This window comes from Heteronotia binoei, chromosome 21 (genome assembly GCF_032191835.1).
Source record: "Heteronotia binoei isolate CCM8104 ecotype False Entrance Well chromosome 21, APGP_CSIRO_Hbin_v1, whole genome shotgun sequence".
In the NCBI taxonomy this organism is placed as follows: Eukaryota; Metazoa; Chordata; class Lepidosauria; order Squamata; family Gekkonidae; genus Heteronotia; species Heteronotia binoei.
Genome location: NC_083243.1, coordinates 82111751 through 82123943, shown reverse-complemented (window position 1 = coordinate 82123943; position 12193 = coordinate 82111751). Strand labels below are relative to the sequence as shown.

Sequence of the window (12193 nt, the reverse complement as noted above, 5' to 3'; positions counted from 1 at the left end):
CAGATTTCCCACCAACTGCTCCGAGGCTGCTCCGAGGAACCAGGAAGTTCCCGACCTTTTGCGTCGCAAATGGAAACCGCTAAAAACCAGTTTACGTTAGCGACGCAAAAGCCGCAACTCTACCTGGTTACTCGGAGCAGCCTCGGAGCAGTTGGTGGGAAATCCGCGCAGACGTTGCGCAGTGAAGAGGGACGTCGCTTTGAGGTAAGCTCAGTGGGAAAACGTGATATCTCTCTGCTCTTTAACTGTCTGACAGTCTCCAAAATAAAGGCAAACACTGTAGAACTCAGCTTTTCTTATCTTTTTTCACTGAGATGTCACTAAAAATTGCATCCCTGTGGTAAGTCTGCTCTACTGGCTGTAATGCTTAGATGTCTCATGACAAAGAGAGCATCCCTCAGGAACTTAGTAGGGACAAGGAGCAGAGGTTGGTATAATTCACTAACTATATGATTGAGCAACCACATCATAAAAACTTCTAAACGGTACAACTTGCATGCATGGGAACATCATGTCTGGTGCCATCACAGCACAAAGAGTAATGGGGTCCATCCTGTCCTATCCAACCACTTCAGTGAGCAATGTTTGCTTGTTTGTTTATTCATTAAAATATTCATACCCCACTTTTCTTTTTGGCTCAAGTGTGAAGCCTTCTTCAAGTTTAAGGAGCCTCTCTCCAAATGCAATGGTTCTTCCACTGGGCTAGAGGAAGGGTACTTGGAGGACAGTTGGATCCACCCCCAGCACATGATACTAAATTATTGTTCCAGTATTTTAGATCATTACCAGACCAATGGAATGAATGAACCTAGAACCTGAAATATCTGGTGTCTCTTTTTGCTACTAATGCAATCCTCAGGGATCATACTTGGTCGCCAGCATACACTTAATAGGGAGTCAATCTCATAGTTTAACAGAATTTACTTCTGAGTAAACATGTTTGGGATCTGTGGGTTTAGCTTCCTGTGCCTCCTACTCGCTGAAGCTACAAATACTCAGCACTTGTTCATTGCTCTTAGCGAAATAGTTTGATAAACGGGATTGCTTCACTTTTGGGAATTAGAGAGGGGTGGAGCTGTGAGTCAGGTTGCAAAACACCTGCTCATCAACTCCAGAGTTTAAAGACTGTAATTTTTCTCCAGCTAGTGTTGCCTGCTAGAAGCTGCTGTAAGATCCACCGAGAGTCACAATGGGGATATTTTCAAGCAAGGATCTGGTAAGAGGCTGGGGAATGAAAATTCAAATCCATATTATTTTGATCAGTTATTTGGATCTTGTGGGTAAGGGTTTTGTCTTCACAGTGATTCCTCAATGTAGATGTAAACTTATTGTGTCTCTTATACCTACTGCTGGATAAAAATATCTTTCTCAGCTTTAATAGTCATCCATCATTGCCTTGGTCAAGATGCATAGGGTAAGAATGCCATCCTACAGACAGTCGGAAGTGGCAGGATCCTATCCTAATAGCCAGCTGAGATTGTGGCAAAGATGGCTGAGGTGAAAGTGAAGAAAAGGCTAAAGCCCTTGACACACTGATGATATCTCAATTTGTCAACTGGATGTATATGTGAATAATTCACGTGGCTTTAACTCTGATGAGGAAACAGGTGTGCAGTTTTGGTCCATCCCTCCAGCTTAAGTTGCTGAACCATGAAGCTAGACCAGCTCAGACATGCAACTGCTCTGAATGTAAAAGATGTCCTGGAAATAAGTTGCCTGGTTTTGCCAGGGAAGCTTCCCATGTATACTGGAATGCACAATGAGAAATTTGATACCTGCAAATAGCTGAAGTTAAAGAAAGAGATTTTTTAAAGGTTATGTTTCAAGATTTCCTGATTAAATTTGAGGAGGGGAAAAATCTACTAGAAAAGCAGCCATAAAAGAAATGTTCTTCCTCACCCCTGAAGGCTAAAATGATGAAAGAAAAGATATTTTTAAAAGTATAATGACTGCAGTTAAAGTGTGTTCCTTCATAGGGAAGGGTGGAAGTGATTTTCCTAGCATTTATAAAGCCAAAGGATTCAAATTAATTTCTGGTGCTTCATGGGTAACATCTATCTTCTCCCCTTTTAAAAAGCATTCTCCTTTCAGTGACCAGCTCACCGGAAGTCATTTTGAGAGTACTAGGCTTTTTTTGTAGCAGGAACTCTTTTGCATATTAGGCCATACACCTTTGATGTAGCCAATCCTCCTGGAGCTTACAGTGGGGCCTGTACTAAGAGGCCTGTAAGCTCTTGGAGGATTGGCTGCATCAGGGGTGTGTGGCCTAACATGCAAAAGAGTTCCTGCTACAAAAAATGGCCTGAGAATTATCCATAATCATGTATGCCAGGTTTGAGTTGCTGCCATGTGCTTCTCAGAACTGTTAATGGCTGATTGGGCCCATTTATATCAATATTTGCAAGTACCCACAGAAAATAGTAGAATGAAGTCCCTGCAACCAATAGCACTGCAGATGCTTGAGCTTAGCTGTCAGCTCTAGATCAAGTTGCTCATCTACTTAAACGCTAAGTTACTCTATCCAGGGAGGAAATCCATAATCAGAGACTTATGAATTGCATCTTCTGTCCTTGGTAGGTCAACTCCCTGACTTACACCAGAAGTGGCAAATCCATTAGTGCAGAGCCATAGCCATGCAGTGTAAGATACCAGCCTCTCCAGACTCATTCTGGATGTCAGCAGTGAACAAACGGACTTGCCAGGGAATCTGCCAGAGCTGGCATAAAGATTGACAAAGGAGAATGCTGGGCCCCAAATATCATGATGATGGCCACAGCTGAGGACAAGACCAAGACAAACTGTGAAAGTTCACCAGTCTCCATATGAGCCACTTCTGGTTTGTATGAACATTGACATGTGTGTTTGGGTGGGGGGCGGATCTCCTATTGTCTCAGTGATTCCCAGGTAAGGGCAAACAGCTGTTGCCAGGCTGAACCCTGGGTAAGAGGAAATTAAAATTATATATATTCATCTGAACACCATGTGGCTATTTCACATATATTGGTGGCTCTCAAAGCCCCCCCCCCCCACCTCATTGCTGGCTTGGAGAAGGCATTTGTCTCTTTAAATCACTTAAAGTTGCTTTCTTTCCACCTCCCCACCTTCCTTCCTTGCAGCTCTCAGACATCTGACATTCATGTTTTGCATTTCTCAAACACCTGACGTTTATCCTACATGGCTCTTACATTAAGCAAGTTTGGCCACCCCAATCTATCATCAAGATTGGATGAACTAGTTGTGGATATTTCATAACAGAAAAGAACTGAGAATACTTTTGGCCCTCTAGTAGGCCATGTAGTCCAATAAGCTTCCCAAAGCCAAGGGAAAAAAATGCCTGCTCATATTTAAAATAGTAAAACAAAGTATTAAAAATATAAAATAAAATAGCAGCAGCTACAGTATCATAGGTTTATTGGACTTCTTTGGTGGCTTGCAAGAAAGGTTGAGATTACACATAGGGTTGCCAAGTCCAATTCAAGAAATATCTGGGGACTTTGAGGGTGGAGCCAGGAGACATTGGAGGCGGAGCCAGGAACAAGGGTGTGACAAGCATAATTGAACTCCAAGGGAGTTCTGGCCATCACATTTAAAGGGACAGCACATCTTTTAAAATGTTTTCCTTCCATAGGAAATAATGGATAGGGGCTCTTTTGGGGCTCATAGAATTGAACCCCCTGGTCCAATAGTTTTGAAACTTGGAGGGTATTTTGGGGAGAGGCACTAGATACTATACGGAAAATCTGGTGCCTCTAACTCAAAAAACAGCTCCCCCAGAGCCCCCGAAACCTCTAAATCAATTCCCCATTATACCCTATGAGAATCGATCTCCATATAGATAATAATGAAGTGCTCAGCAGACGTTCCCCTCCCCCCCCGCTGTTTCTGGTGACTCTGAAGCAAGGGATTGGCCTCTCTACTCATGAGTTGCTGCCAACTTCTTCAAAGTAACACAGACACACCATCCCAAGAGGAAGCCTTTCAATCAGAGACTGAAGCCTCCGGAGGTGGAAAGGCACATGATCCTCTGGGGGCGGGGCTTCCCCCTGCCGGCCAGCTGACTGGGGGCGGGAAGGAGCCTGGGAAAGCGGAAGAACCCTGCTGGGACCTGGGGATTGGCAAGCCTAATTATGCACACTGCTCCTCAACAGGAAATCTATGCTGTGGGAACAACACAAGGGTTCATCACCTTGAACAGCAGGAATGGGTCCAAAAGTCTTTAAAATGACACATAGAGAAGTCACTTATGGCAATACAAATATTCTGATGTGGCAATGTTTACCACATCAGACATGTCAGCAACCACGGGAGAGGTCATAGCTCAGTAGTAGAGCTAAATTTCTCAGTTTCAACATCATCTCAAGTTAATGGATTGTAGATAGTAGATGCTGTGAAGACCTCTGCTTGACTTTTGAGATCTGCTGCCAGTTAGCACAGATAACATTAGACCTAAGTTCCCTTGGTATACAGTCCTATGTTCCCCAATTGCAGCTGTGCAGGGCTAGGTTAAGACATGCTGAGGCCCTAAACCATGGGTATCAAACATGCAGCCCAAAGCCAGATCAGGCTGCTGGAAGCTCTTATGAAGCCCGCAAGCAACTGACTGTCATCTCTCTCTTGCTTCCTTCTGCATCACAGCTTGCTTTGGCAGGCTTGCTCAATCGCACAGGAGATACAGAACAAAGCCTCTATTTTCTCCATTGGCTGACCAGCATAGGAAACAACTTAAGTACAAAAGCTCGCAATGCCCAGCCATTTCATGTTTCCCCCGGGCCTTAGACTCAAAGCATTGACTGTGAGATTTCTGTAACGAGTGTCAATAAATCAAAAGTAGCTTTGCAACTTACACACACAGATCTGAACAACACTTGAGAAGCATGCTCAAGATTGCTATAGCATAGACATTGTCTCCAGATTTTGATGCAATAATTCAGAGCAAGAGGTGTCAGTTATCAGAAACGGTTAAATAAATAAAATATTGCAACAGTGCTAATCTTTTAAACCTATTTTAAGTTTTTTTAAAAAAAATCTTTGTCTGTGTCCTTTATAAAATGCATATATCTGCTACCTGGCATTAAATTTTATGACACACATGGCCTGGCCTGACAAAGTCTCATTTATGTCAGATCTGACCCTTATAACAAATGCGTTCAACACCCCTGCCCTAAACTATGTCAACTTTTAAAAGTCCCATAGCAGGGCCCACAAAATTGGTAATTTAGCCATTTTTTTTTCAATTTAGAGGCCACTTGTAATCTAAGGTCCTAAACCTTCATTTACTTACTTTGTGCATAAATCCAGCACTGCAGCTGTGCTTGTCAAGGCAGGGATAGCATATTAAGGATGCTGTGAATTTCTCCACAAACATATTCAGAAGTTGAATATACCATGCTCAAAAGTGTCAATCAATTTGTGCCAAACTTCTTTGAACACTTGCTGCACTGGTTTTCACTGGATTTTTGAAAAACTCCACCTGTTTAAAGGCATTACCAAACTGAAGATGGCCATTAGTATTACTAAGGACTACTTAGATAACACTGAATGGTAGGAGTTTATTGAAAACACCATTTTTACAACTAATTAATATGATTTGTGAGTGATCACATTGTCCATTTAAGCAATAGCAGTTACTCACAAGGTGGTGGGAATAGTAAAACACAATTAGGCTGTCTGAGATGTGCATGTGCAAAAAGCCAGTTTTGCTGTACTACATGGCTAGAAAGGAATACTCTGAAGGAATACCAAGAGGAGCCAAGAAGAAGGGCAGGGTATAAATGTTTTAATAAATAAAATAAAATACAGCAAAGCAATCTGTTGATCTAATGGACCATCCTGGTTTGTCATTTATTTGGTTTGTAATCCAGTTCATTCCCATTCCTAGTTAGTTTATTTATTCTAAAGTGTGATTTTAAAATTTTGCTTTTGCTCATTGTTTTACAAGCTGGTCAAGGAGAAATTCTCTGGAATGTGACAGTTACATATTAAACATTGCTCATGCTTGTTCTTGTTCTATAGAGAGAGCCTTCTCCATGCAGCCTGCTCACAGTAAAGATCATAAAGATAAAAAATCTGCGGAAGGCAGACATATGTGAGTATATCCTGTTCATAGTACTTTCTTGTGGTATAGAAAAAAGCCTAGCACCATAATGAACGATGAATCAACATTGAAGAGAACATAGTAGTAGATGATATTTTAAAAGGTAGTAAAAGTAGTCCCCTGTGCAAGCACCAAGTCGTTACTGACCCATGGGGTGACAGTCACATCATGATGTTTTCTTGGAAGACTTTTTACGGGGTCGTTTGTCATTCCAGTCATCTACACTTTACACCCAGCAAGCTGGGTACTCATTTTACTGACCTCAGAAGGATGGAAGGCTGAGTTAGCTGTGAGCTGGCTATGTGAACCCAGCATCCACTGGGATCAAACTCAGGTTGTGAGCAGAGCTTGGACTGCAGTACTGCAGCTTACCACTCTGTGCCACAGGGCTCTTTAGTAGACTATATTACCAGGCCCAGATGGCATACATCCAAGAGTTCTGAAAGAACTCAAATGTGAACTTGTGGATCTCCTGACAAATATACCATCTATCATTAAAATCTGCCTCCATCTTTAAAAAAAAGTTCCAGAGGAGATTTGGGAAATTACAGACCAGTCAATCTAACATTAATAGTGGGTAAGTTGGTGGAATCCATAATTAAAGATAGAATTAAGAGGCACATTGATGAACAAATGCTATTGAGAAAGGATTGGCATGGATCCTGTAAGGGAAGTTCTTGTCTCACTAACCTGCTAGATAGATCCAGGTGGGCAGCCATGTTGGTCTGAAGCAGTAGAACAAAGCAAGAATCAAGTTGCACCTTTAAGATCAACAAAGTTTTTTTCAGAATGTAAGTTTTTGTGTGCTAGAAGCACACTTCATCAGACAATAGTATGGAATGGCAAGCAGCCCTAAATATAGAGAAAGTGGGCAGTGAGTTAGTATGCAGAGTCATGGAAATGTTTTTTTTTAGCAGATTAAAAGAGTCACAAATTGGGGTCTGGTGTTTGTTAGTTTATGTTAACTGGGCTGAAACAACAACGAAGGGTAATTAAGTTGGAATAGCAGACCAGTATTCCATATAGCAGACTGCTATATGGAATAGGAGATAGGGTTGCCAACTCTAGGTTAGGAAATTCCTGGAGATTTAAGGGGTAGGGCCTGGAGATGGTGGGTTTGAGGAGGGGTGGGACCTCAGACAGGTGCAATGCCATTTCCTCCTGGGGAACTACTGTTACCAATCTCCAGGTGAGGGCTGAAAATCACTCAGAATTACAACTGCTCTCCAGATGGCGCAGATCAGCTCCCCTGGAGGTGTGTGGGGAGGGAGAGTGAATGCCTTCACTTGGGTGAGTGGGAAGATAGCAAAGGTCAGGGGACATTCACCTAGAACCTCTTTCTAGAATCCATGGTATTTTTTTCTCCACAACTGGCCTCATTCCTAGTTTTTAAAATAAAGCATCAAGAAAAAACACAAGGATCACAGCAGAAACTAAAAATATAAAATGCTCTGAGCCTTGGAAAACATTAAATGACTGGGTATTGCAAGCTTCTCACCCTACCCCACCCCCATCTTCTCAGATCGGCAATGGCTCTTTGGTGTAATATTTCATTTTGGCTATGGGTTCCCAGGTCAGAGCACTCACTAGGCACCAGTTCTCAGGTCCATTCAGCAGAGACAAGCTGGCTCAAAGCATCACCCTTTATTTGCAAGGAGCTTCAACCAGTCATAAATGCTGCAAAGGTGAAATTGCTTTAGCTCTGCTCCACTTAAATACATTGCAGAACAGACAAAGTTGCAAGGGAGATACAGAATGGATTTTCCATTAAGATGAAGAAGAAGATATTGGATTTATATGCTGCTCTCCACTCCGAATCTCAGAGTGGCACACAATCTCCTTTACCTCCTCCCCCCACAAAATACACCCTTTGAGGTAGGTGGGGCTGAGAGGACTCTCACAGCAGCTGCCCTTTCAAGAACAACCTCTGTCAGAGCTATGGCTGACCCAAGGCTAGGCTTCCCAACCCTCCCGCCCTGGCGGGGGACCCCAGGGTTTCCACCCTCTTCCCCCGCTCCCCAAAAAAACGGAAGTGGGGGAGGGGGGGAAATGGCGAGCCGCTGCCGCCCCCTCCCCACCCAGTGAAGCTGTAGGCGGCGGGCCCGCCGGCGCCCAGCAGCAGGAGGCGGCGGAGGAGGAGCTGCCGGCCGCGTTGGCACAGCAGAGGGGCAGCAGGAGCGCGCCCCCTTGCCTCCGAGGGTGTCCACGCCAGGGGCCGCTCTTTCCCGCGCTCTTCGTCATCCTCGCTCGCCTTCCAGTCCTCCTCGGTCTCAGCTGAGGTGGCCGCGGCGATTGCTGGGTGGGGGTCTGGGAATGAGAGTATCCAGAACCATCCGCCATCTGCCGCCCCCTCCTCGCCCAGTGAAGCCGTAGGCGGCGGGCCCACCGGCGCCCAGCAGCAGGAGGAGGCGGCGGAGGAGCTGCCAGCCGAGGGCCTCGCCGGTGGCGTTGGCGCAGCAGAGGGGCAGCAGGAGCGCGGCGAGGAGGCTGCGAACCGCCGGCACGAGACTGACGCCTAGCGCGCCCCCTTGCCTCCGAGGGTGTCTGCGCCAGGGGCCGCTCTTTCCCGCGCTCTTCGTCATCCTCACTCACCTTCCAGTCCTCCTCGGTCTCGGCTGAGGCGGCCGCGGCGATTGCTGGGTGGGGGTCTGGGAACGAGAGTATCCAGAACCATCCGCCAAAATGGTGAGCGATTCCTCGGGGGGAGAGGCATGGGACCCCCAGGGGAAACCCCCGGCTGTTAGCCCCCGACTGTATTTCGAGGCGCGGATGCTCTTCGGGGACGCACGACCCTTCTTCTCCGGAACGACTCCACGAGGCCCACATCCCACAACCACCATTTTCAGGGGATCCAATTCTATGAGCCCCCCCCCCACAAAGAAAGGTGTCCTTATCCTTATTTCGAAGGGAGGGAATGCATTTAAAAGGTGTTCATTCCCTTTAAATGTGATGGCCAGAACTCCCTTTGGAGTTCAATTATGCTTGTCACACCCTTGTTCCTGGCTCCGCCCCAATGTTTCCTGGCTCCACCCCCAAAGTCTCCTGGCTCTGCCCCCAAAGTCCCCAGATATTTCTTGAATTGGACTTGGCAACCCTACCCAAGGCCATTCCAACAGGTGCAAGTAGAGGAGTGGGGAATCAAACCCGGTTCTCCCAGATAAGAGTCTGAACTCTTAACCAGTACACCAAACTGGCTCTCTGGGCCCAGATATACCAGTCTATCTGGGTGCAGAGACCTTGATGGAAAATCCATTCCACATTTTCTTTGCAGCTTTGCAAGCCCAGAAGAGCTTGCAGCTCAATCAGGCAAAGAAAAGGCAGAAGGAGCTGGGAACATCATTGGCAGCCTCACAGCTTCAAAGGGTGAGGAGGGGGATGAGGGTGGAGAAAATTGCTGCAGGCCTGATTGAACACTTGGTGGGCCAGATGTGGCTTGCAGTCTGGGTGTTTGACAGCCCTGCTATAGATGGAACACTAATAGTGCCTGGGGCAGTGATGCTCTGTATTCTTGGTGCTTGGAAGGCAACAATGGGAGGACTTCTGGAGTTCTGGACCTGCTGGTGGACCTCTTGATGGCCACTTGATGGCCACCTGGTTTTTGGCCACTGTGTGACAGAGTGTTGGACTGGATGGGCCATTGGCCTGATCTAACATGGCTTCTCTCATATTCTTTTATGTTCTTATACACAACCTTTCAAGTATTTTTATTTATTTCAAGTATAGAACCTAGACCAGGGTGGCCAAACTTGCATAACATATGGGCCACATAGAATAAATGTCAGCTGTTTGACAGCCGCAGGACAGAAAGGAAAGCAGGCAACTAGATGGGGAGAGAGAGGTGGGAAGAAAGCAACTTTAACTTTAAATATATTCTCCAAGCCACTGGCTGGCTTGGCTTGGAGAAGTGATTTAAAGAGAGAAATGCCTTTTCCAAGTGGGATGGTGCAGGCTTCTAGAGCCACACAATATGTGTGAAAGAGCCACATGTTGCTCCAATGCCACAGTTTGGCCATCCCTGATCTAGACTTATCAGATTGCCCAACATGGTAGGCAATGTCCTGGCCCCTGCCACCACTCCTCACTCCAGCAAGAGCAAAAATGGGGGTGGAAGGGAACTGACATTGTGCAGCATTGTGATGTCACTTCCAGTTGGACCCAGAAGTGCTAGGATGACACAAAGTCACTGAACTTTGTGATGGACCAGCTCACAAACTAAAGCTTATGATGAGTTTTTGCTGGTTCATGTTTCATGAACTGAAGTTTATGACAGGACAACTTTCCATGAACTTTCAAGCAGTTCATGGTGGTTCTTGAATGGATTCATTTCCAGACAGACTGCCTCCACTCAATCAGACAATGGAGGGGCAGAACTTGGAAGGCATGTAGAGGAGCATTAGAGGGAGGTCTCCTGGGAGTCTGACATCTCTAGCTTGCATAGGGTTTGTTCTATACACTCCTGAACCTGCACCTGTAATTTCTCCAGAAAGCACTTTCCTTGAGGAAACCTTCTTTGGGGGGCCATAACTCAGACCCTGTAAATCCACATATTTATGCATGAAACAAGCTAAACTATGCTAAAGAACCAAATGAATGTAGCTGTTATAAAGAATGCTAAATAACATGCACTGTTCAAGGTACCTACAGCCTCCCTGCAAATGTCATTTGAATCTTCACTATCTGGAGATATTATTGACTGTGTTGGCATTAATGAGTGAGTAAAATGGGATGGGCTCATCCCAAATATTCATATTATTCTGTTTGTTGTGCTCATGTGTATTCCACATATTAACAAATGCTACACAAACCACTTAAAAAGAAATAATTAGAAAACCATGTATAAACAATAAAGTAAAATTATGAAAATATAGCGTCTCAGCCAATTATAGAAAACCTCAAAAATATAAACATAGAAACATAAAGCTGGAGCAGTCAAGGGTCATCTACTCCTGTTCCCTGCACAGCACAGGAAATTCACAACCACCTCTCCCCCACTTTCCCAGTGACTGCTGAATTATGCCCAGAAACTTCCAGGATCCCTGGCCGATCTCACCAGGAGAAAAATACCAACCTGACCCCAAAGTAGTGATTGACATTACCCTGGATCATGTAAGAAAGGTCCATGAGAAAAGGTCCATTTTTCAGAGAGTTCTGAGAGAGAGCAGAGAAGCTCTGAGATAGAGCAGAGAATAACTGATATAAGGGTGAGCAGCTGGGTGGCAAAACCACATACTGACCATATGGTGACTTGCCTGCCTGGTGCGAAGATAGCGGACATTACGTGTGTAGTAGATAGGCAGTGCTGGGAATGAGCCAGTGGTCATGGTGCATGTTGGCACCAACGATGTGGGGAAATGCAGTCGTGAGGTCCTGGAGGAAAAATTTAGGCTGCTAGGCGGGAGACTTAAGGCCAGGACCTCCAAGGTAGCCTTCTCAGAAGTGCTACCTGTTACACGTGCAGGGCAGGAGAGGCAGGCACAAATTAGAAGTCTCAATGTGTGGATGAGATGATGGTGTAGGGAGGAAGGGTTTAAGTTTGTTAGGCATTGGGATGCTTTCTGGAACAAGCGGGAGCTGTACAAAAGAGATGGTCTCCACTAGTCCCCAGATGGAACCAGGCTGCTGGCGCTTAAAATCAAAAAGATGGCAGAGCAGTTTTAAACTAAATCTTGGGGGAAAGCCAACAGGAGATGAAATGTCTCTGGTTCGGGAGGACTCATCTCAAAGAGATGAAGGGTTAGCTGTTACTTTTCTACCGCGTAATGGATCAGAGTTGTCCACTGAGATGGTGACAAACAGTATGGACTGTCTGCCAAAGTCTTGAGGCAACAGGAGGAAGGTTGCGGGTTTAGCTTGCCTGGGAAATTATAGATGTTTGTATGCAAATGCTAGAAGTCTTTGAAGTAAAATTGGTGAGTTGGAATGTTTAGTGTTGGGAGAAAACATAGACATTGTGGGAATTTCAGAAACTTGGTGGAATGAGGAGAATCAGTGGGACACAATGTTATTCCTGGATAGAAGTTATATCGGAAGGATAGGGAGGGAAGGGTTGGAAGTGGGGTGGCTCCGTATGTCAGAGAGGGTATACGGTCCAGTGAGACT

The 12193-nt window shown here is 45.3% G+C and overlaps 1 protein-coding gene across 1 annotated transcript in view; it reads left to right on the top strand.

The window, feature by feature from the left end:
* Nucleotides 1–1106: 1106 nt before the first annotated feature.
* LOC132589890 (cytosolic phospholipase A2 epsilon-like) overlaps nucleotides 1107–12193 on the top strand; it is an 84289-nt gene continuing 73202 nt past the window's right edge. Inside the window, exons 1-2 of the mRNA XM_060262675.1 lie at nucleotides 1107–1216; nucleotides 6013–6085. Coding sequence (XP_060118658.1) covers nucleotides 1190–1216; nucleotides 6013–6085 — 100 coding nt within the window. The 5' untranslated portion in view covers nucleotides 1107–1189. The remainder of the gene's footprint in view (nucleotides 1217–6012; nucleotides 6086–12193) is intronic.